General features: G+C 32.9%; 3 protein-coding genes across 8 annotated transcripts; all 3 read right to left on the bottom strand.

The window, feature by feature from the left end:
* Positions 1 to 3,388: 3,388 nt before the first annotated feature.
* Positions 3,389 to 5,275, bottom strand: LOC101203007 (glutaredoxin-C6). The gene is made up of 4 exons (XM_011657109.2): positions 5,115 to 5,275; positions 4,933 to 5,021; positions 4,175 to 4,273; positions 3,389 to 3,761 (listed from the first exon to the last, which is right to left on the bottom strand). Exons 1-4 carry the CDS (start codon positions 5,168 to 5,170, stop codon positions 3,682 to 3,684), a joined length of 324 nt encoding a protein of 107 aa, XP_011655411.1. The 5' UTR covers positions 5,171 to 5,275; the 3' UTR covers positions 3,389 to 3,681.
* A 1,944-nt stretch (positions 5,276 to 7,219) lies between these two features.
* LOC101202770 (isocitrate dehydrogenase [NADP]) lies at positions 7,220 to 14,843 on the bottom strand. The gene is made up of 16 exons (XM_004142746.3): positions 14,455 to 14,843; positions 14,187 to 14,230; positions 13,986 to 14,095; positions 11,868 to 11,905; positions 11,679 to 11,756; positions 10,798 to 10,851; positions 10,625 to 10,726; positions 10,419 to 10,507; positions 10,222 to 10,325; positions 10,046 to 10,114; positions 9,847 to 9,962; positions 9,554 to 9,588; positions 9,324 to 9,466; positions 8,889 to 9,011; positions 8,676 to 8,811; positions 7,220 to 7,571 (listed from the first exon to the last, which is right to left on the bottom strand). Exons 1-15 carry the CDS (start codon positions 14,693 to 14,695, stop codon positions 8,712 to 8,714), a joined length of 1,446 nt encoding a protein of 481 aa, XP_004142794.2. The 5' UTR covers positions 14,696 to 14,843; the 3' UTR covers positions 7,220 to 7,571; positions 8,676 to 8,711.
* Positions 14,844 to 15,866: 1,023 nt separating this feature from the next.
* On the bottom strand, positions 15,867 to 25,130 carry LOC101217203 (DExH-box ATP-dependent RNA helicase DExH17). Of its 6 annotated transcripts, none has more exons than XM_031885528.1 (28): positions 24,915 to 25,125; positions 24,407 to 24,505; positions 23,514 to 23,694; positions 22,985 to 23,146; positions 22,422 to 22,659; positions 22,281 to 22,317; positions 22,135 to 22,181; positions 21,898 to 21,935; positions 21,765 to 21,786; positions 21,439 to 21,651; positions 21,156 to 21,312; positions 20,992 to 21,043; positions 20,682 to 20,753; positions 20,528 to 20,577; positions 20,215 to 20,332; positions 20,048 to 20,111; positions 19,851 to 19,934; positions 19,642 to 19,770; positions 19,357 to 19,553; positions 19,088 to 19,276; positions 18,735 to 18,986; positions 18,621 to 18,670; positions 18,401 to 18,418; positions 18,028 to 18,110; positions 17,735 to 17,930; positions 17,273 to 17,310; positions 16,836 to 17,171; positions 15,867 to 16,605 (listed from the first exon to the last, which is right to left on the bottom strand). In XM_031885528.1, exons 2-28 carry the CDS (start codon positions 24,472 to 24,474, stop codon positions 16,208 to 16,210), a joined length of 3,489 nt encoding a protein of 1,162 aa, XP_031741388.1. In that variant the 5' UTR covers positions 24,475 to 24,505; positions 24,915 to 25,125; the 3' UTR covers positions 15,867 to 16,207. The 6 variants fall into 6 exon arrangements, 5 of the variants coding, with proteins under 5 accessions (XP_031741388.1, XP_011655409.1, XP_031741389.1 ...); XM_011657107.2 differs by having other exon boundaries at positions 19,642 to 19,767; XM_031885529.1 differs by lacking the exon at positions 18,401 to 18,418.
* Positions 25,131 to 25,419: the final 289 nt, after the last annotated feature.

Below are 25,419 nucleotides of genomic sequence, written 5' to 3'. Positions count from 1 at the left end.
CGTCTTTGGTATAGAATCTGAAAACATAAATTTAAAAACAATGGTTGTATATTATGTTTCCATATGACAAATTTAAATTTTGATTTATAGTTTTACAAAAAATTTTAAATAACTAATTCACTGAGATTTAGGTTTCACAAATTTATTTTCCTTTTTTCATCCTATATTTCATATGTACTAATTATGTACTTCTTAGTATATGTTGTAATAGACATAAGCCTATATTATGTACTTCCTAGTGTGTACATATATATAGTAATCGTCATGTGTCTTTAATTCTAATAAGATACCATACATTATATAATATATATCTTAATTCATTTATTCAATTTTTGTCTTTTCACTATTTTTGTGAAAATTGTTATAATTATTTATTATATATATATATATATATAGATAGTCAAACATATGATATATATTATATATTCATTAGGTAGACATATTCATGTAGAATATTTATTATTTTACAAATATTACACGTAGAATATATACAAAGGAACATATCAAAGTATGTTGAACATAAAACAGAGCAATATCTCTCATTTGTTTCGAGCCTTGATTTATACATATTAGATCAATACTGTAAATGTACAAAAGAAATATATGAAATATCATTGTATCTTGAATATATAACATAAAAACATAAATCTTGTTATCCGTCCCACATTCACACATAATAAAGCTACATAGTAAGTATACAAAATGATATATGGAATACATTGTATATCGAACATATATGGCATACAACACTTTGAGTAACGGTTACTTCATTACTTAATATTCCTTGTCATATCAAATATGATAAGGTTAAAAGACTATAGGAAATAAAACATTATTGGTCCTAAAAATATAAAAAAGTTTTAACAAGTTCGAAGAAAATGAGTTTTGAAAAGAGTGGACTTGAGACCCGGGTATAAGTAAACCAACGTTAAAGCTTAAAATTATAGTGATATTTCAAGTTTATCGTCCGCATGCAAGAAGCGGATGATGTTTCGACGCCGAGTAGAGGTCCAAAATCCCTTCATCGAAGAAGTTCATGAGAACAATTAATTGGTTCTCATTCTAGCCCTCCAATGGTGAATCATGCAAAGTTTACTAACATAGACATCAACCATGTTGGTGATTATTTCATAGTTTAAAAAGGAATTGAACTACTTGATTTGGTTCGATCCAATTCGGTTTGTCAAGATGTTATGTCAAAATTTTGAAACTCCTAAGTATGAAATCTCTATAAGCAACCGTATGATTAGACCCTAATATTGTGTTAGCAAACTGAACGGGAGTGTTTTCTTTAAACCTTAACGTCGAAATCATGAATAAATGTTTTTTAAATATGTTTCCAAACCAATCACATCAAATTTGATGACATAAGTGAATTTGTGTGTGAACATCCCATAAAAAAATTGAAGACATTAAAGTCAATCTAATCAAATTAGAGTCTACACTGTGGCCTTTGTGTGAAGGTACCCATAAATTTATGTGTATTTGATTGGGTCAATTTATGTCACAATGAAAGGTTTGGTGGAGATAGTCCAATCAAATTGTTTCATGTGTCCATATGACATGAATGGGTCTAATAAAATTATATGTGTTGCTATCACAATGGGATAAGCTCAACCCTATCCTACCTAAACACTACTATCATTATTGGACGAGGGACACCTCTTTTACCAAAAAAAATAAAAATTATTAAGAGACAGCTCCAAACATATAATTTGGTGGCTGTTTGGATGGAGGATTGATTTATGGATGGCCATAGTATTGTTATTAACCAGTGTTGTGATGGTGAGCATATATGTTAAAAGATTTTCGAAAAAATTTAATTCGTGGAGTTGAACTAGTGTTAATGTTGTATTTTTGTTGATTTGAGGTGGTTTGATCTTTAGAATTTGATCATCTCTGATTCTCTCTAGCATCCATTTGAAGAAGCGGAGCACGTAATATTTATCGACCAATCTTCTAGCTCTTGTGAGAATTGTGTCTATCTTTTAGAGTCAAAAATTGGCTTTACTGATCATAACTCTTCTATCTATAGAGTTCTCTGGTGGGTTTCATAGAGTGACTCAACTACATATATTTGAATCTACATATATTTGAATCATTTTAGATTTTGGTCTCAATTAAACTTAATTTTAGGCTCAATTGAACTTAACAAAGTAAATAATATTTAAAATTAAATCAAAATAATTAATTTTGATCCAAAAATAATATGTATTTTTTAGAAAGATTATGATAGATAGTGTTATATAGTAATGTCGTGATATATATATATATATATATAATATTATAGTGTAGGTTAAATAAACAAATTTAACATATTTATTTAAATAAATCATATTAGAAAGTAATTTCAACCTTAAAAAATTACTAATTTTTTTTTAGAAAAATATTCCTCTAGATCTTTAAGTTTTATGGTGCTTAAAAGAATGAAGTTGTGCTTAGAAAAATAGTCTTAATTCTGTGATTCTTTGTTTTCTATTTTTTATAATATTTATTAAATTTAATGCTTATTTTCCAAAATAATTTTAAAAATGAAAACAAACCTTTGATTTTTCCTCTTTTTTGGTAGTTTCTCAAATTTTGATTCATAGCTTAGGTATGTTTATCAACTTAATTTTAATTTTAAAAGATAAATAAAAATTATTAGTTAATTACATGTTTGAAAATAAAATTATTAACCAAAATTAAAATAATAATAATAACAACAACAAATTTTTAAAAATTATATTTTTCTTCAAATTTCAACTTATTCTTTTTTTTAGTACATAAGCTAAATTTTAGCTAATTTTTTTATAAAAGAAACAAAAATAAAAACCAAATAATTATTTATATGAAATGGTCTAAATGGTCTAAATCTTTCTTAAATTTTACTGTAAACTAAAACTAAAATTTTAATACTTTTCTAAAAGGAAAGAAAATCGAATATCACGTTTTAATCTTTATAATAGAATTGTAAAATCGATTGAATAAAGACAAATGGATGTTATAGAGGGAGTTATGGAGGTTGAAATGGTACAAAGCCTCTTATTTTAATTAGAATAAGTTATATTCCACATGTCAAATCATAATTGATGAAAATTTTATTTATTTTTGAATTCAAATCAAATTTTATTTTATTTTCAATTGAATTGTTCTTTTATTATTAATAAGATAAGTATCTATTTATAATAAATAATTTACAATAATACACAAATATCAAATATGTACCCACATTGACATGTGTTGTTGTCTAATTAAACCACGATTACAGTTTGACTAACAATGAACAATTCCTTAAAACTCCAATTATTTTCAAATAAAAAAAAAAAAACTAACTAAAATATTTTGTAAATTGATAGATCGAGATAGACATATACACGCATACATTAATAACTCTAGAGTCCAGACATTTATAACTCTTAGAGTCCAGACATTTAAATCTTGAATATTCAATATACATATATGAAACAAAACCAACCAAACAATCGATGTGATCCAAACAGGTTCAAAGGAAGCCCCATAAATTTATCATTAGATCCAAAGGAAGCATAGGTTCCTTCCAGTTATTTCTACAATCCACTTTGAAAGCACTTTCTTTTTTCATTAGAAATGAAAACAGCAGAGAAAGAAAACACAAGTAGTAGAAAGTTAGGTTTATTTATCTATTTGTACCCTATGTAATAGCATACTCACACTCCTCCTCTAAGCAGCGACTTTGGCAATTGCTCCTGCTTCAGCCAACAGAGGAACCAACCTTCCGCTGCTGTTCAGTGCCATCGTATCTGCAAAGCAACCCCCCAAAAAAGGAAAAAACTTAGGTCGATAAATTATGATATTTTAACCCTTGATTTCTTTCACATGTGGGTTTGTCTCTTCAGAACTCCTACATGGGTTTGAGTAGTAATTTGATTTCACCAAACTTTATATGTGATGTACTATTAATATCAATTAACAAATAATAGAAGTTCAAATTTGCAGCTAAAATCATCGGATGGGTAAAGACAAATTTGTGAATAAAATAAGTTCAAAAGTTTTAAGAAGATGGGTGAAGACTAATTCGTGAATAAAATAAGTTCCAACACAGATATCTTAAATCAATCGTTGACCCATAAAGGCAAATTTAACTCTATATTCACCACTCAATTCAAGCTTTAAATAAAGGCACTGTCAGAGTCAGAGGGTAGAGAGCATTTACCATCGCAGCCACCAATGTGCTTCCCACCTATGAAAACATTGGGCACGGTCCGTTGTCCAGTAAACTGAGCAAGTGCAGCTTGTATCTCCCTTCCATCACCTTTAAGACACAATTTAATCCAATTAATCAGCAGAAGACAAAATTTTATACTTTGCTATGCATGATTAGGAAGAAAATTTATGGTCGTCAAAGAAAAGTCAAGAAAATGTGATTCAAGAATCCAATTTTGCAATCAGATAAAAGTTCTACTGAAGATGCCAAAAGAATATCATGGGCCCAGTTGAATTTATTGACCAAAGGTTTAAAAAATTCGATTTTTCACAGCCAGAAAAAGAAAAAAAGGAATAATAAAAAATAAACAAATTCTCAATACAAGTAAACAAACATTCACCGATGTCCCTACTTATCTTTTCACCAGATTCCTTTCCGATACCCATCGTTCAAACTGAATCCATTTGAACACATTGAAACGTGGCAAGACATTCCAAAATCATCAACAGTTAATTCACAATTACAAATGAATAGTCGAAAAACGCTTTTAGTTCTGCTTTTGAAAGTTTTCCTTATCCTAAAGAATCAGAACAAGAACATGCATCAAAAATTAAATCTCTCCGCAAACACCCACAAACAAGTTAAATTACAAAATCCAAAAGCCACAAATTAATCAAGATTTCACTAATTGACTAAAAGAAAACCATGAAACTGTTAGGAAACCTAAATCCGGAAGGAACAGAACACAAAACACATAGATTACATACTCTCAGTGTCCAATTCAATAGCCTTGAAACTGACTCCTAGCTTAGTCAACAATCTCTTCACCTGGACGCAGAATGGACAGTAACTCTTGCTGTAAAGAAGACAAAAACATCATCCAATTTTGCAATCAGTAAAAAATCCTTAGGAAAAGAAATAACCATAAGAGAAAGAAGGAGATAGAAACCTGAAGACGGCAACGGGATTAGAAGCCACAATCTCTTTAGCCTTCTCCAACGCCATGATGGAGTTAATTAATTTACTTTTTTTCCTCGATTAGAAAACCCTAACGATGAAATGAGAAAGAGATGAAAGGAAGAAACTCAAATTGGAAATGAAAAATGAAGAGGCTATATATATACATAAGAGACGGCACGTGTAGATGGTGTGGAGAACTATTTTTAATATGTCACGTTGAACCGTTTGGATGCAATTGCCAATTGGTAGGGAAACCTTATTTTTTCTTCTCCTTTTATTTTATATTCCGTTCAAAATCTTTTTTTCTTAACTTCTTTTAGTTTTTCTTTTGTGTTTAGAAGATGGTATGAATGTGAAACGAATATACACAATTTGAATTGGGTTTTGGGTTCAACCATTATTTACATTTAATTTCATTATTTTAGTTATCATTGTTTTTAAAATCTAAATATTAAATAGTTTTACTCAAACTATTTGATATTTATTTAAAAATTTTGTTCTAGTTCATATTATAATTTAATTATTTCCATACATTGAATTCAGATTAACAACTAAGTTTTATTCATTTTAGATAATCTTATATTTTAAATAAACTTATAAGATTTTCATTTACTTCAACCAAACTCAAGCTATTTAGGTTTATATATTTTTTTCAAGTTATTGAATTTTATAAAATCCCCACCACCTAGCTTTCTACTTAGCGGTGGACTTATATAAGGACCAACGAGGACACGTGCTATCTCTATATTATCAATTTTGTATTTTAATATTAATTTTGAAGAGTTAGATTATCATATATATTAAATAATACTTTATTTTAAGAGGCGTTTGTAAAAATAGTAAAAAAATCTTTTCTTTTTATTATAATAGATAACGCTCTAATAACCTTTTATTGCCATATTTATCATAATTGCAATATGTAAAAAAAAAGTATTATGAACTGCTCTTTTTAAAAAAATATATTTGTCATCTAATACAATTTTCTTTATTTTAAACACTTCGAGTTCGGTGTTTTTGCAGAAAAGGAAAATTAGTGTGTTATTATATAGTACTGCATGTATAAAATTTCTAACTAAAAAATCAAATGCATTTGACTTGAAACAATCATTTGCTTGTTACACATTGTAGATTAGGTCGACGAATAATGAGAAAACCATGGAAGAAAGATCAAGAGAGAAGAGATGTTATTCATATGTCATCCACATAAGGATGTTATTCATGAATCTATCAGTATTAGGTTGCCCCCTATCAACTAATATTACAAAGTAAACCCATAGGCGATTATATAATATCTATGCATTTCAAAAACATAGTTTCAAACACTGCCATACGTACCTTAAGACTATTATTGTGTAAAATAATAAACATTTCAGAATCGATTAATTAATTGAATTGTTTCCTACTTTTTAAGATATATTTAATATTCTATTAGGAATAAAAAGAGAAAAAAGAAAAGATACGACTGGCACACCCAAGTAGAACACTTCAAATTAATTTGACTTTGTCATTCATTTTCTATTTTCTTCAAAGTTTCAAAATTCACAATCAAACATTAAACTATACAATAGGATCTTATTATTTAATTGAATTCAATCGCTCCATTCACATTTTTCTTATTTAAAAGAATCCAAACGTGTTTTCTAGAAAAATTATAATATTATAAGAAAATCTAAATGCAATATTTGACTCATAAACCCCTTCATATTAAATTTAATTATTTCTGTCTAAGTTCAAACATCGGAACTGTAATGCCTTCACTATTACTTTTTAATTCTAAAACATGAATTAACACAAACTATTCCTTTCTATCCCATTAAAAGACAAATCTTCACACGTTATTGAATATAAAGTTGGTAACAAAATCAACATTGCTTACATTTTCTTCATGCAGGCTAATTCATATACATACATTCATCTATCCTCATTATTTATTTATTTATTTTTGTGTAAATGGAGGTCAAGTTGTTGGTATATCTAGTTCAAACATCATGAAAAAAAGAAAGCATAGCTCAAAAAAGGTTTCGTTTCAAATATCAATATAACTTCATAAAGTTTCATACCTGAATTTACTGTAACCTTGAAAATATCAAATAATGCAGATTGAAATGTGATACGACTTCATCAATTTTATTCAATATAAATATGACAGTTCATACATTACATCAATTTCCTTCAAATTATTATTGGAGTATAAAAATGAGAGTTGACATGACCAAAATTGATGCAGGAGAGTATTCGTGAAAAAGAAATCCAACCAAAAATGTGGTTTGTAGCCATGCTTGAAACACAGGTATTCAAAATCGAGCATGAATCAAATGCTCCTCCTTGTATGGACATTGGATGCCTATAAGACGTATGAGAAACTAGTTTAACACTCACCTCGTGATATTGAGCATTCCTACAAAATAAATGTTGCGACTCGTGTGTGGACAAATAGGCAAAGGACCTGCAAGGAGAGAGTAGGCTGTTGAGGAGGGTCTCACAGATAAAAGATTCAGTGACCCCTGTATGTATGCATCTTATGTTTAGCATATTTTCCTCCTAGTTTAAGATTTGATCAAATTATTTCAAAACATGCTCATGACTTATATCTTTCTTTTTAATAGAATAACAGATCCACTGATTGATGATAAAATAAAGGAGTAAAAACTTTGAACCTACTGGTGGATTACAATAGAGCTCCCCAATTGGAGATGAAAGAAGAAAGGCTATAATTGATGATGGTGACGATGATAAAAGAATAAAATATATATATATATATATTTTCAAACATAGGAACGTGAACCAAATATTTACAAAATATATCAAATTATCACAATCTATCTACAATGAACCATGAGAGACGACTAATAGTATCTATCAAGATGGAGATACTAGTTTATCTTGGTCTATCATGATATTTTGCTATATTTGTAAATATTTTTAAAAATTTTATCATTTAAAACAATTTTCTTCAGCTAAATATCGAATTTAGTTTATCAAACATTTTAAGACAAATTGCAAAAACAGCCTAAAAGAATGATGGCTAGTTGCTAATATTCCCTCAAACCTTAAATTATAAGAATTGAACCTTTAAATTTATACAACGGACTCTCAAGCTTACATAATTGTAGCAACCGTAACAACGCTACAAGTTTGAAGGTTCAATTTATATCATCTAGAGACCTACAATTTCTACAATTATTGTAATGTGTAAGTGTAAGGGTCCAATTTTTGCATTTGTATGAGTTTGAAGGCTCAATTTGTACGATTGACAATTTGAGGATGTGATTGCAACTACCACCACACTCTTTAGTCATGGTTTTTGCAATTTGCCCAACATTTTAATCTAATAACACCATGAACTATCACACCATCAAACCACCAACGAATTCACAGCTAAATGTAACTAATAATTTTCGACATTCTACAAATAGTTTGAAATCAATATCAGGCAAAACTGAATTGTTCAGAGTAAACTGTAAAGATAAAACAATTTTGCGAAAATGTAACCGGCAATCACAAGACCAACTTTTGCTTCTGTAAAAGAGGAGGTAAAGAATCATCTCACCTGGAAACCAAATTTCCATCTCTAATAACAAGCCATTTAGTTAGCTGTTACAGGAGGACGTTGGAGTTTCACCACCAGATTGTGTGCTACGGCATCGATGAACTCCTCAGTGTTCAAGTAAAACTCCCTTGATACCCTGCATAAATCACATCTAAATAATTCTGAACTTGAAATGTTAAAGTAGTTAATGAGATGAAATGCTTAAACTTTTACTTCGGTCCGTGTATCAGCAGGGCAAGATCCTTTGTCATTTTCCCGGATTCCACTGTCTCAATGCACGAAGCCTCCAATTTCTGAACAAAATCCAGTAGCCTGTGGTTTTGATCTAATTTGGCCCTGAAGAAATTTAAGTACATAAAAAAATTCAGTTTCTACTTGGTTCACTACTTAACAAAGCCCCGTTACAATATCTGAATACGATCAAACCATAAAGTTGCAGCAGAGTTTAGTTTGTAGTGAACAGATGGTTGGTTTTGGTGCCTCTAGTGAAGGTAGAACTTCATTTTTTACATCAAGAACTTTAGACCCGGAAGTAAACTACATTGGAGTATCAAACAGTCTAAAGACCCTGAAAGGAAAAATTTACATAGCAGTACTACTACGACACCTTAAGAATCATCAGGCCAAAGATAAAACTTAGTACGATACCTATGCTCAAGGCCCCGTGTCCATGCAAAAATAGAAGCAATACTATTTGTACTGGTTTCCTGTCCCTTTTGATGTAATCGGTAATGTCGTGTGACAGTGCCATGAGCGGCCTCAGCTTCCAACGTCTTCCCATCAGATGACAACTGCAATAAATCTCAATTTTTAAGACACTTGTTAAGGAAATGGATCCATGGCAATGGTACATACACTTCATATTCTCAAGTACTGACCAGCACAGAAGTCATTAGCCCCAAAGAACCAAATCCTGCCAATGGAAAATACACATTCAGATTCGATGCAACCAATATAAAAAACAACAGAGATCATTTGTATCAACAACAAATATGCAATGTTAATGTCTACTTGCATTCTCTGATTGATGCAAAACATTAAGAATGAAAATGAGGTATAATACATAATACAGAAGATAAAAGAGACTTAATAAACGTAGTTAATGTTAAAAAATTATAAATGCATGTAATATTAATGGAATCCAGGCAATTAGAAAAGTTGATAGCAGCACCTTGTGCAAGTAAATCACTCTGAACGTCCCCATCATAATTTTTGCAAGCCCAAACGTATCCACCTTCACTTTTTACAGCATAGGCTACCATGTCATCAATAAGCCGATGTTCGTACCTAAATACCAAATATAAATATATTCAGCTATAGGCAATAGTTAGGCAGAACTATAGAGAACCAAATATTTAAATATAACGAACCATATTGAATTTTCTTCAAACTTCTGCTTCCACTTCTCCTCATACACTTTTTGAAATATATCCTTAAACCTGCAGCCGAGTATTAAAACAAAATATCACTTAGTCAATTACTAGGATACTGAAAGCAGGTATCAACAGCACAAGCAACTAATCACAAGGAACGAAGTAAGGATTACCTGCCATCATATTTCTTGAGAATTGTATTTTTTGTGCTCAAATACAGGGGCCACTTTTTCTCAAATGCCAGTGACATCGAAGACTCTGCAAATGCTTGAATGGACTGCAGATTGCAAAGGAACGTGTTAAAATTTTTTAGGGTCATATATGTATTTCAAAAACTGAACAAGTTAGAAGAAACAAATAAAAAACCAACCTCGTCAACATTATACATTGCAAGTGCTATGCCTGATCCTTTGAAGTCATAAACCTCAAGCTCTCTTGGTGTCTCCCCATTTTCTGGAACTGAATAGAAACAAAAAAGTAAAATAGATAAGGGTAGAAAATAAAAGGTTTGGGGATGAAAAAACAGTTGCCCAGAGCAATACATGAGAATGAGTGAAGAAAAGAAAATTATCTCACCAAACACCATTTTAAGCTTTCCAGGCCCTGGGATGACAGTATCAGTGGCACGGTATTGATCACCAAAAGCATGCCTACCAATACATATGGGCTTCTTCCAACCTGTATTAACCAAGTATTATATTATGTTCCATAGTGAAATACAAGACAAAATGATAGACAATGAAAATTACCGGGAACAATTCTTGGGATGTTTTGACATAAGATAGGTTCTCGGAAAACAGTGCCTGTACAAAAAAGTAATTATAATTATGAAGCTCGAAGTCTTTTTTATAGGACATTAAAAAAATATTACCAATTACAAAATCTTATCCATGTTAGAATATAAGTTTTTCCTTCTTTTTTCTCCCCCCTCTTTCTAGGTAGTGTCGACTGTAATACTTTAGGGGAAACAAAATCATCATAGAATAAGGAAAGAACCAAACACTTGTGTCCAACACTTAAATGAGTTGTATCCTTCATTGCTTTTTTCACATAGCACATACGACTTAGGACAGAGCCTGGGGGAAACCTTTTCTAAGCTTTTGGAAGATCTTGCAGCAAAGTCCACATAAAGAGCTTGATCTTCTTAAGAGTATTTAGAGGTGAAATGCCCCGAAGGACTTAGAAATCAAATTGCATTTCATAATTGATTTAGAGGTGATATCATAATCAAATTGCATATAATAATTAATTGATTGAAATGCCCCCTAACAGATGCAAGTTTATACTCTAGCCCTGCTCAAATTTTCAGTGATTGGGAGGCAGTTCTCACTAGTTTTTCTTTGGGGAAGGGAGCTTTTCACCCCTAAGCCTCTAGGTTGCATTGCTTTTGTGATTAATCAATACACTTACATTGTTTCTTTTTCAAAATTAGAAGGAAAAAACTGAAGCAAATTGAGGACGCCAGCAATTTCTTAAGCTTCAAAAACCAAGATGCCTCTTTGATAAAGTGGAATACCTAATTTTATTAATAAACCTCCACATATTGTGTAAGTTTTACCATCTTTAATTTCCTAAAAATTGCACTGCTTTCCCTTGAAAATAAGAGAGAGAACGTATTTTCCAAACAAACCATTAAGAATGTTCCTAATTGTGCCATTGGGACTTCTCCACATAGCTTTAAGTCCAAACTCTTTGACTCTGGCCTCATCTGAAAAATGAGAGAGACCGAGAGATATCAATTAAATTGTTAAAGCGGATAATTATTTCCATCATTTGGTGATTGTAAAATAAGAGATTAAAATGGACACAACTGACAAACCTGGGGTGATCGTAGCACATTTTACAGCAACATTGTACCTGCATTCAGAAGGTTAGAAGGACCAAAATAAATCAAATAGTGCATGACTGTAATTTACGCATACAAACCGAACATTCATAGAAAATAAATAAAAGAACACAAAAGGAGCCTATAAAGACAACACCCAATAATTGGATCCAAAGCAACACCCAAAAACCTAACAAGATTAAACATAATAATGATAAATAAATAAATTAAGGGCTCCAATCCAAAATAATGTGACCGAGAGAATAATTAGAGAAGTATTTTCAAATAGATGCTTGAAGAAAGGCATTAAACTTGGCAACAGTCAACACCCTTTCCATGGCCTCTTAATCCTCTAAAAGTTCGTTCATTTCTCTCTGGCCAAACGTCCCATAAAAATTAAAATAAAAAAAAAAGTACACAACCCTTATCTCGACAGAGTGGATGTAGTAAGACCACCTCCATCATGAGAAAACAATCATTGTAACTGAACCATTCAAACCAAATATCTTCAAAAAAGAATCCCAAATTGAGAATGCAAACTTGCATCTCCAGAAAATATGACTCAAGTTCTCAATACCCTCCCTATAAAGAATACACTACTACAACCCAAGCCAAAAGAGGTCCGAATGCAATCCATAATGTTGACTCTTCCATGTAATGCTTACTGGACAAAAGAACTTAACCTTCCCAGAAATTCTAACCTTCCACAACAAGGATAGTAAAGGGTTTCTAGGTGTGTGTTATGGGTACCCAAAAGGAGGAGAAAAGAGCACCAAGGAAACCCTTTGGAGGGAATGGGAAACCAACAAAAAATATTTTCACTACTTGGTCGAAGATGGACCTCACCCAAAAGAGAAAGGAGAGCAGACATATCCAAATCTTTCCCCACCCAAGAGAGAGGGCAGAAAGCCAAAGTTAAACAAATACGAATAAAAGGCCACGAAGGGATGCACACCAACAACAAAAAACCAATCTGACTGACAAAAATCAACCAAACCGACATCAACTGACCAACTAGGCTTTGCAATATGAAAAACAATTTTGAGAAACCATCAGTATTGATTAGATTTTTAAAAATATATAATATCTAACTTGTTTCAGGTTCTCTCTAGCTTTCCTTTTTCTCTCCTCACTTTTTCTATCTTTTCTTCTCTCTCTCTTCTCCCTTTATCTTATTCTCTCTCAGCGTACTATCTATCTACGCATCTGACCTCCTCCATGCAATTATACTTTGTCCATCTACTCATTCTCATGTTATTTATCTCCATCTTCATCGATAGCCAGGACGACTCAACTTGCTCCATCTTCATCAATTTCATAAAGCATTTCAAAACAACCAACCTCTAACTAACCAAAATTGATAGGTTAGTTTTCGGTGTTAGTTTGTCCAACTGATTTTCACCCTTAGAGCTAGAGAAAACAATTGTTTGATCCATCCCTAACAAAGCAATAAACAAAATTAGCAGGAGAAAAATGACCATAAAAAAAGATGGCTTTTCTAGGGTTTCTGAATGTGCCTCTCAAACCCCTAAGGGAGACCCATTTAAAAGTCAGGCCCATATAATCTTGTGTCAAAGAATATTAAGCTCCAAGGGAAAACACCACAACCATATAGCCAAAACAGCCCTATAGCAAAGTCTAAGGTTGTCTATGCCCAACTCACCAAATTCCACTGGTCTCATTACCACCTCCCACCAGACCAAATAGAAGCATCCACCCTCCTTCACACCCTCCCATGGAAAAAATGGGAACCCCATTGATTGACCAGAGGTTTAGTGGTATTTTCTTTTCTAGACTTGACATCAATGATACTTTCTTCGGTAAGCTTAACTAATTATTTTCCTTCCTCATTTTAAAAAAATACATCAACAAGTTACAAAGTATAACAACCAAGCAAAAACCAGTAGCCATGTTCCTAATGCAATCTTACAAGCTATCTCGTTTACTTCCTCATCTCAAATTTCCACCCACAAATACATAATTCATAGTTTAAACAGCTTCCTGACACTTTCGAACGACCATGCCATTTAACACAAACAAATAAATAATGTTGAATCCAAAATAAAAATATCGCCAAAATATAATAGTTGAAATTCTAACAGCATAACATACTTAAGAGTGGCTTCTGCACTCTCAACGGTAACTCTGTCATCAGTGGCGTCCCGATTCAATATCCCCAAGTCAAAATATTTTATATCCAAATCCAAGAACGGGAAAATAAGCTACAATGTTATGAAAAAAAAATCAGCATCAGAACAACTCACTAAAAAATTAAAATGGGAAGGAAAAAAAAACCATGCGAAGTAACCATACTTTCTCTTTTATCATGGTCCATATGATCCTCGTCATTTCATCACCTAAATTGTAAGAAAAAGAAAACAAAAAAGCGAAGCTGTAACAAGTACCCAAATGGAAGAAAACAAGTTTACAACACATGAATCTGAATAATTCAATTTTCATAACAATAAAACTAAAGCTGACAACAGAGTTCAGTTCCATAACTTAGAAACAAAAACCCAAAATCATAATCAATTAAATTTGATTAAAAACAAGTGGGGGAATGAGAGACTCGATATCTTACCGTCCATTTCGACAACAGGATTCAAGACAGGAACTCGATCAGAAGAAGAAGAAGAAGAAGAAGAAGCGTAGCATCGGAGGGAAAGAGCAGGGGAGCGAAGGGGAGAAGTGAGAAAGCGTGGTCCATTGAAGAGAGTAGAGGAGGAGGTGGAGGAGAAAGGGAAGGAAGGATTTTTAAGAGGAAGAGAGGAAGAGAAGAGAGTGGCAGATGACATGGTGGTTCGTATTAGTCTGGGCATCATCTCATCCCAGAGGTTTCGGCATTTGGGAAATGAGAGGGAGAATTTATATAAACTTAAAAGTTTTCACAGACGGGGGGTTTATGCCGTCCTGCCGCTTCTTCTTTACATCGATTTCATGATCGGTGTGGTAACTAAAAATCCATACTCAATTATATCTTTTCAAATATAACGCAGTGTAAGAAAATTTTTAGGGAATTATTTGAAAAAATATTTCTAATTTATAGCAAAAAGCGATTGTCTATATAAAATATTTTAGTTAAAAAATAAATTGTAAACGTAAAACGGTAAAAAAGTGTAACAAATAAGATATTTGAAGTAAATAGTACTTAGTGCAAGAAACGGCCTCCAAAATTTTTAATTTGGTTATATTTGTAGAAATTTTTAGTAGTTTAACATTTACAATATTTTGTTGTAAATCTATTTAAAACCACTCAAATTATATAATATTTTTAATAAGTTTATTTTTTATATATTTTGAATTAATATCTCGATTTTAATATAAATTTATATTTATTGTTAGATCAAACCTTCCATCTAAAAATAATAAAATTTTATCATTTCCTCGCAAACTAAATTCACTTTAAAATTCTAAAATTTTAGTTTATTTCTATTTGTTCAAATCAAGTTACTCATTAAATATTAAAATTTTAATATTTTTAAAAAAGTTTATAGAAAATTGTAAAATAGACAAATTATTTACACGAGAGTTCGTTCTTTAGAGTTTTAGTTTATATTTTTTTTGTTATTTTCAAAAAATCTAACTAATATTATCTCAATTAAATTCACTTGTGATTTGTTGCTTTTTTTTTACTATATATGTAAGTAGAAGAATCAACCCCAAAATTTCAGATGAATGAAACAATGTTCATGTTTGTAGTTATTAAAATTCTTTAGAATGGCTTAATTTAAATGAACTACATTTTCAACCAAAAAATAATAATAATGCATAACAAAATTTAAAATTTCAAACATTTTAATATCTTTTCGAATTTAACAAGTTGTTTTTAAAGACACTAGAAAAATGGTGAAAAGAACGGTTAAATAATTAGTATATCTTAGTTAATATTTAGTTTGGTTGTTAATTTATATTAATTTGTTCCATTAGTATTTATCAAAAATGTGTAATTCATTCGTACCAATTTTACATTACTTTTCTTGTACGGCTAAAAAATAACAAATCTAGAGTTGTATCATCGTTTTGAATATAGAATATTGTTTTTAAAAGACATTTTTTTCTTAAATCAATTTAAACTAATCCTACCTCTAACCACAGCCTCATTGAATCCTACGTCTAACCACAGCCTCATTTCTTGCATCCTTCGTCTAACCACAACCTCATTTCCCCTCTGCAATTGTCTTTTTTAAAAGAAAGAAAAAAGTTATGGTTTGACAAATTTTATTGGACAGCTGCCTTGTGCAGCCAGCGGATCCGAGACTAATTATATTATTCCAAAGTACGACATAACCTCCTAGAGAGAGAAAAAAGACATGTTAAGATTGAGAAGGGAGGAGTCAAAGGAATGAAAAAACGCTCTTAAATGCAACAAAAGGATCAACTTCCCTGGTTTCCGTGGCAGTTTGTAAGGAGCGCCATTTCTTTCTGTTTTCTACAGATGGACTCTGCTGCTGCTTCTTCCACTTGCTGCTATTCATATTAGTGCTGCTCTCTGGCCCTGCCCGTGCCCTCTTGTTTTCCTTCATCATCGATATATCAAAACACACCATTCCCATGGATTCCACTGAACAACCCTCATTCATTTTCCTGTATCTATCTCCTCCTTCTCCTGTTCTTTCATTTTCACTACTTTTGTGTATGACTGGAAAATTGTTGCTTTTTCTTTTTATATGATCGAATATGGTTTCCTCAGTTACAATTATTTTACTTCCTTCTCTCTGGACACCAGATTCCCCTATTGTTGTTTATTTTAACAATTGTTAGTTCTTCCAAAATAAAAACTTGTTATTTCTATAATAAAAAAAGATGATCAACAAAAATTCAGACGTGAAAACTATAGTAAAAATTTGAAAGTAAACAAGTATAAATCGAAAAATATACAAACTAATTAGATTTTTACGAAAAATGATATTCTAATATCAATTTTCCATACTAAGACTGTATTTAAAGCAAATAGATACGTACCTTTATCATCATCAATGAAACGTGGTCCAGAGGTGATGTGACTTTGTAGGGTCACATATTCATTATTTCGTACTTCGTCTCTGAATCCTGAAAACGAATCCACTTTGGCATGAGGGGAAAGTTCAATTCTCTGTTTCTCTTCCAATGCTTCAACCTGAAGTTCTAGCGGCTGCTTGTTTTTAGTTAAACTATATGTCACCGCTGCTGGTGAATGAGCATTATTTTTTGATGCAGCCAACATAGGAAAGCTTTTGGCTTTCTCACGTATGTGGTCAAATACAGTTCTTTCAGTGATGATTTTGCATTCATCTTCGTCCTTGCCAGTTGCAGGATCGGCTGCCATAGTTTAAAGTTACTTTTTCCTTTATCAAGGAAATCAAGAGAGAAATATATTACCAGGACGAGTTTCGGTCTTTGACTCTCAAAATTTTACGTACCTTCCTCCAAGTCTTCGTCTAAGAGGTTGAAACTCGGCCTGGAAATTTTTTCAATGAAAGGAGAAAATATATTTCTCAGCCTCAAATATCATAATAAAGCTTTTGGTCAGTGCCAAACTGGAAAAAAAAGAGTAAAGAAGTGGTTCACTATCAGTGTGCTTTGTTACGTCCACTAGGTAAATAAGAACAATTATTCAGAGTACAGAATACTGACTGTCTGTAGGGTGAGAGAATGTATATAGCTTACCTCTCTAAACCGCTCAAAATCATGAATAATACAAATATGCCAAATAACTAAATTACATAGGGTTTGGGGCATCGCCCCCAAACCCCCACTAGGTGTGTCGCCCCTAGACCTCGACCAGCAGCTAAGACCTTGTATTTGAGATTTAAGGCATTCCAACGAAATGGAACTATTTTCTACTCTGAATGAAAAGTTTCGAGATCTAGAAAACCACTCACATGGAGTCAAGTAACGGGTTTAAGTCGCCAGAAATGGGCAGCTCATCCGTTGCAGCTTGTGGTGGAGGTTCACTGTCGTCGTCAATGACACATACTTCTTCAGGTGGATGGGAGGATGGTGGCATTTTTCCCCATTTGTTTCTCACGTTTAAATTTTGTTCCATTAGTTGTAGTTTTCGGTGGAGATCAATGCCAACTGTATGAAGAAACGCTTAAAAATGTATCTAGGGGCGCTAGGGTATTTGTTAATCCAAGTGAGTTTGCAGAACTTCCGAAACAATATTGGTTCTTACTGTATTCATCAAAAATAAGATCGGCTTTGATCGTTAACTTTCCTTGTTGAGGATGTGAGATAAGAGCAACTGTGCTGTACGGGCTGCAGAAAGAGCAACATAGTAGCATGAAAATGTTATACCGATACAATAATTTCTATTTTTTTCGTCAAATTACCAATAGGCAACATAAGTTAACTTTTTCAATAAGAAAAAAAATGTCAAAATGGGAGAAATGTTTACTCCCTCAAAAACGTCATGGAATTGGAAATAAATAACGACTCTCCGAAATAAGACCATAATGTTTATTTACCCATATTCGGAATAATAACTAATATAAAATTTAAGAAAATTTTGTTGGTTAATGAGCTACAGAAGGATAAGGCTTGAGTACCTGGAGAATTCATCTACTCTGCAGCACCAAACAAGCAAAGTTAAACTAAGTAGGCTAAATTTGGAACAAGCGAAATTCACACGAGAAGTTTAAAGCATTCTTACTCAAAAAGCATTTAAATTTATAAATATCTAAACCTTAACCTTTGTACCTTTTTTTGATAAAATACAGGCTTAGTCTCTTGCTGAAATTTATACGTCAAAGTTTCAAATATAATCACCTTATTTTCTCATGAAAGAGGATCTGGTTATCTTCTTCTGAGCCAACAATCTGCGAGATAGAGTGCTTTTCAATTCGGGTTGAAAAATAGAAATGATATTTAAAGTCAACATACCATTTCAGCGTAGTGTCGTTTATTTGGTCGGTAAGACTGGGGCAATCTAGTTAATGTTACTATGAGCTTGGCCTTCCCTTGCTTAGGGCATTCAGCTTCCTCGAGCTTCAGGTCCACTTTCGGTGGTAAAGATGATAATGACTCCTTGATATGATTCCCAAATGGGTATTTTCTGCCAGTGACTATCTCTATTTTCCTTGGATCAGCTTCAGCAAGTGCCTCAAATGATTCGATTCCCATGGAATGCAATGCCTTAAAAGAATTATATGAAAGGATTCAAAGAAAACGCAAGGGAGTTTCATCAAGAACCTAACAGACATTATTTAGAAAGCAATAAGAGGTTAAATAAAAACCTTGGCAGTCACCATTCCAATGCCAGGTAGTTGTTTGAGTAAAAAGGGACTATCATCCCAGAGTTTCTGATACAAAGATTTTGCAAGAAGCATTGAGTTGTATGTCCCCTTGTAGTTCTTTCTGTATACAAAATATTCTTTCATGCATTTGGCAATTCTGCATCCATTTGAGCAAATAGAATTCATGTCCTGTGCAAGAATACCAGTAGTAATGACTTCTTTCGAGCATGATATGATTTAAAAACCACTTTCTTTATGAGAAAATGAACCTGACTGAGGGACAAATCATGTATCAAAGGGTCACCGGTCAAGCAATCATTTGCTAAAATAAATATTTTTTCCTCTCTTGTCTGAATGCGCTTTTTCTTCTTCCCCTTTTCACCAAGAATGTGAAAACGCAACCTCCCATCCTTATCATTATTTACATCATTTAGAAGCTTCTTCTCATTGCGCCTAAGCTGGATCCCTTCAGTTCCCCAAATTCATCATATTCTCCTTCATTTGAATTCTGAAAAGCCAGAAATATTTACAAGGTAAAGGGTAGAGGCACATACAAGAAATTTCCTCAGCATGGCAGATGATACGTAGAGCCTCCTCGAGACTGCAATTTTCAGGAGCATGCATAATGTGTTTCATGGTATCAAACTTCAAGTAGTATTTTGTCATCAACCTCCCGGGATCTGCTGACCAAAATGAAAAAGAAATCAGGAAGTCCTGTTTCATTCAATCGTAAAAATAGTTGTTGCCATTGTCAAAAGCTTACCTAGTGGTTTCAAGAGGAAGCCATCTTCATCCATCCAAATCATCTGATGTCGAGATAATTCATTTACTTTCTCAATGCAAATGTCTGATTGTAAAATACCATCAATTATAGTTTCCAAGAAGAGCACATGAAAGGTTAAGTGGAAAGAACAACCAAAACAATTCAATAAAATTACACGACAGAGCAAGTGATGGTACCTTCCATGTGCTTCTCCATATTATGATTAGGAATTCCGTTTCTAATAGCATATTTTTGCGGATTCTAGCTTGCAAAAAGATAATTGTAAGAAATAATTTTGTTTAACATAAAATAAAAAATATCTGGAATATATACACAAAAGAATGGCATGAGAAAATGTACACACCTTTTTCATTCTTACAAACAAATACGAACACTTCATCCATTCAATTGCCTTTATTATATCTGGGATGGTCATTTGAACTATCTCCGCAGTTAAATGCTCCGTCACACATGACAATAATCTAAAGTTGGAAGAGCAAAGGTAAAACAAAACATTTGAAGTGTTCCATGCAACAAGTGGGTTAGGTACTTAAGCACCTTGGAGAACCGCACCCCAAAAGCCAATGGTTGGGGTGGGAGAGCCAAGCCACTTAAGTACCGCATTGGTTATCTCATTCTAACCAATGTGGGACAAGTATGCTTAATTAAATACATACTGCGATTCCACAATTTCACATCCATTCAGGAGATTCTCATACAAATGGACCTAGTATAGTAATAAGAAAAATCAATGCTTAAACAAATTAACTTTGTAACCTTCCAAGTGAAGAAAGAAAATGCCAAAAATGAAGCTAGATATCGTGTCATTACAGTGTCTCTTCTTGTCATGATTATGACAATGCCCGTGTCGTCGAATGGAGGCCGACCTGCCCTCCCACACATCTGCTTAGAACAAAGTAATCAGATTTCTAAGACCACAACCACAAGACAATTTCCTAAAAGATGGAAATGATAAAATATCCAGTTTTATCTCTCTAGCGTGTGGTGTGAAATGTGATTGTGGGTCTTGTCTACTCATTACACCGCATTGCAGAAACACATCCAACTAACCTGTTGGATCACAAAAAAAAAAAGGTGAAAACCGGTTCCAGGAAAAAGGCATATCGTGACAATGAAGAACCTGTAGTATGGTGGACCGGTCATATTCCATGTAAAGCCCCTTCTCCTTGTTACTACGTGAATAGGGTGAAAATTAGGTGTGTTGGATAGAAGCTTCAGTTAACTTTCTAGCATTTGTCGTTCCAGAATCCCGAACGAGGGAATAGAAAGAGATGATGAACATACAAGTGCTGTGTTGATTTTATTATGACTGTATGTGCCGGTAAGTTAATTCCATGCGCAAGGGTATTTGTAGTGCAAATAACTTGAATATCACCCTTGAGAAAAAGACTTTCAATGAGGTTGCGATCCTTTAAGCAAAGCCCACCATTGTGATAACCAACTGTACATACGACGTGCTTAGTTCACACCTTCAAGTAGCCGGGGAATAACTCAACAACACGAGTTTTGCAATAAATTCAGGATGATATGAGTGCATTAAGAAAATGAGAAGAAGTGAGCCCTCTACCACCATAAAGAATGTTAGATTGCATTTGCTTATCACTGCATGATAGTGAAGCTTCTCGTAACCTTTCCAGCTGTTCCTTGCTTTTAATAAATGGATTTGAGTAACCAAAGGTCATTGCTGTTTGTGAGAGCCGTTGAGCTGCTTCTTGCGCTCCTTTTCTGGTTGAACAAAACACTAACGCAGATTTTCCTCTTGAATATTGCATGAGAACATCTGTGAACTCATTTGAAAATCTAAATTTCTAAGTATAACAATATTACAAGTGCGAAAACAAAGGCAAATAAAATAACATTGGTTAAGAGAAAAAACTTCATGGTCCCACTTACCAAAAATGTAGTTCTGAAGGCGCTGTAATACACGATAAAACAATGTTGGAACTGTTAGATAATTCCAAACATATTTCTACTGGTTGTGACTTCTTGAAAGCAAACTATTCTATACAGAATTTCGATCAAATACCTTCTCAAACATGAAATCATTTTTAGCAGGGGCATAGCCTGCAGAAAATTACATACTTAAGTATGCACCAGGAGAAAAAACAAAATATAACGAAATACATCATGTACTGCACTAATTGGTATTCCCATTTATTCTAAGCAATGAACCAACTCGTACTTGAACTCTACATTCATAAAATTGTAGACTCAGGTGACAAAGAAGAAAACTAGAGAACTGGTAATTTAAGATATCAATTACCGAAAACTTTGCTGGTTAACTTTACAGGCCTCATTTCCTCTCCGAACCTGATGGAACATTGGAAACCAAATGAAATATGCTGGATCCATGCTTGATCCAGCAACGAAGACACTAGATATTGCTGCTATATAATACCAAAAGCATACCTTTTAACTCCTTGAACAGGGACGCTAAGCCATTCCGCTGCAATAGTTTAAATGAAATCTTAAGAGCAACAAAAATTTAAGCACTTTCATAAACTTGGAGATGCAACTTAAACTAACAATAAAAACCTAACGTAAACATACCTAGATCCCCAATATTTGGGATTGTAGCAGATACAGCTAAGAAGCGAACACGTGAGAGAGGACTGGATTTCATTTCAGGGTTGCGAGCAATCATTTTAATTCTACTAACTATGGCTTCCAACGCTGCTCCACGTGGATCATTCAAAAGATGAACTTCATCAATAAGTACAAGAGCTATGTCACTGAAGAAGCCCAAACCACCATCTTTTATGCGATAGCGAGTCACTGCATCAAATTTCTTCAATGCAAAAAGGTAATTTAGCCATCGAAAAAATACAGCTAAAAATGAAACCAATGAAAATCAGCTCTTACATTTACAGTAAGAGATCACTGCATCAAATATATGGAAGTCACATTCAAGTAACAAGAAGTGCCTTTGCATCTTATTGGAAAACACGAGTGGCTCATTGGAAAAGAATGACTGACTTGAAAATAAACTTAAGAGAGTTCTGTGGCTAATAGTTTTGTTAGCATTCAGTTGCACGTGAACTTAATTTTGTACAAGCATTAATACATGAAAGAAGGATTCTGTATCCTCATTAGAATCCTGTTCAAGTGCTGACCTCAGGTGTTGTTAGAATAATGTCAGCTTCTTGTATATATTTCACGTTGTAAGTTTCATTGTCTCCTGTTAGCTCCAAACAGCTGACTCCCCAAGACCCAAATTTCTGATTCCAATCACGGACCTTCTCCTGTACTAAGGCCTTAGATGGAGCAATATATATCTGCATAAATATAAAAGGAAGATGGAAAGCATGGTCATCTAATACTAGATGCACGGAAATTTTCAAGTTGAAGGTATTTGTTCAATGCAAGAATTATATCCCTTCAAAATTGTAATTTTCCCTCTAAACTATGTTTTTAAAAAAATGATGCCAAAAATAGTTGCATCCTTATGTATATGGACAAACACAACCACAATAAAAGAAAGATAAAAAGCAATGAAACATGAAAATTTGTTGAGGAGAAACAATGCATGGATGATTATGAATTGTATAAAAAGTACTGCAATGCTTGTCCTATATTATGACAGGAATGAATTTAGTATTCTCTTTACACTAGTCCGATGGCATAATTGCATATGGGACTTACGCTTTTTAGAGTTCCCTTCACATGGATGAACTTCCCTTCGACAATAAAATTTGAAAGAAGCCTCAAAATGCAAAGCTCAAACAGTACAGTTTTACCACTCCCAGTAGGTGCTGAAATCACCATGTTTATATCGGAGTTGAAACAAACAGGGAAACATTCACTCTGCAGTGAATTAAAGTACCTGTTTGTAGTGCGGTTAATAAGAATGGATTAACTTAGTGTTCACAACTTGAGTCGGAGAGAACATAACATATATAAGAGAAAACAGTCATGTGAGAATGTTCGCTTAAATTTTAACATCCGATGTTATTTGTTCACTTAAACTTTAACATCCGATGTTATCTCACATCTTTAGGAATTAGAAAACAGCAATAGTACATCAGTTAAAAGGTTAAGATGGTCGATTTCTATTCCAACTTTGAACTTGCGTGCAACTAGTTTGAAACAAGCTCTCACGCTATTCTTCTCGTGAAATAATGAGGAAGTAACTACAAACTCAATGCAGAACTGATGCCGCTAAGCACATTGATAAAGCGATGATCAGTTTATTCTATTGCAAGAAGTAGACAATCGAAGATGATATGCAATAAGCTAACAACTAGATTTTTTTTACAAGGAACAAATTTCATTTCAGTGTTAAATACGAAATTTCAACTTAAAAGCTTTTCTTGTTGCATAACATCAAACATGTAATAACTTAAAGTTCAACTAAAAAGCGTAAGGCCATATGCAACTAGGAGATTTACAGACTGTTAAATATGAAATATATAATATGTATCATTCAGTTTTATTGAAACCAATCAACGGAAATTTTTATTTCTTAACTTAATAGTCGATCTAGTGTAGTTTCTAAGAAGACTGGAGCTCAAAGTTCAATAGATTTGACATGTTACCTGAAACTAAAAGTCGACCGAAATGGTGCGGGTAAATCTGACACAGATTTCAGTGAATATGATTCCATGGACGCGTTAGAATAACTGCGTTGATTGATACTGATGCAAGGAAAACATTACTGTCAATAGTAAGATCTTCTATACAGTTAACAAGCAGAAAATAAAATAATAAAGACATTACGAAGAAGAAATGGACATTTGCAAGTTCGTTAGCCTCAATCATGACTATAAACATCCAGAGACTCGGACGGAAAAGTCTGTAAAGCAAATACAATGTAAAAGAACCAAATATATAAAGAAGCACCAAGAATGCAAAGGTTCAACCATGAATAAACGCCACAAATTCTTTAAGCGAAAAAAAAAAAAAATCAGTCCAAGCAATGAAATCATGCTTCAAGCTCAAATTCAGAACAATCCTGAAGAAATCCGTCGACAATCTCGCAACGCAAACATTCAAAACACATATATGTAATATAGTCAAAACGAAAATGGAAGAAGGCGATAATACCGGAATCCTTCTGAACTCTAGCTTATCGGAAATGCCTCAAAACAGTTTGTTCAGGCATGATCGATGATGAAAACTAGTATTCCATTGTCTGTGCACTTCTTCTTTCTCGGCAGTTAAATGGAGAGATTCCGGAATTTGAGTCTCGATGATCGTATCGTAAGCGCGAGTGAAGCCTTTGAAAAGCGACAAGAAGAAGAACGAAAATGAAAACTGAAGAGCGCAGTGGAGGTGTGTTTAAAATGAAAACTGAAGATGAAGTTGAAATATCCATAGTACCCCTACGGCTATCCCCTTGAAATGGCGGGAACCATAAGCGCACGCTGTGCTCATTTGGAAATGTATCTTTTTTCTTTTAACACATTTTATTCAAGGAAAATTAACCCTTTTTTCCAAAAAATTCTTTAAAAAAATTGAAAATGTTTCTGATTTTTTAGAAAGAAAAACTGTAAAGTTACCAAACACTTCTATTTTTTAAAAAATGAAAAGAGAAAGAGAAAAAAAAATG

This window comes from Cucumis sativus, chromosome 5 (genome assembly GCF_000004075.3).
Source record: "Cucumis sativus cultivar 9930 chromosome 5, Cucumber_9930_V3, whole genome shotgun sequence".
Classification (NCBI taxonomy): domain Eukaryota; kingdom Viridiplantae; phylum Streptophyta; class Magnoliopsida; order Cucurbitales; family Cucurbitaceae; genus Cucumis; species Cucumis sativus.
This window is presented reverse-complemented; position numbering and strand designations above follow the sequence as displayed.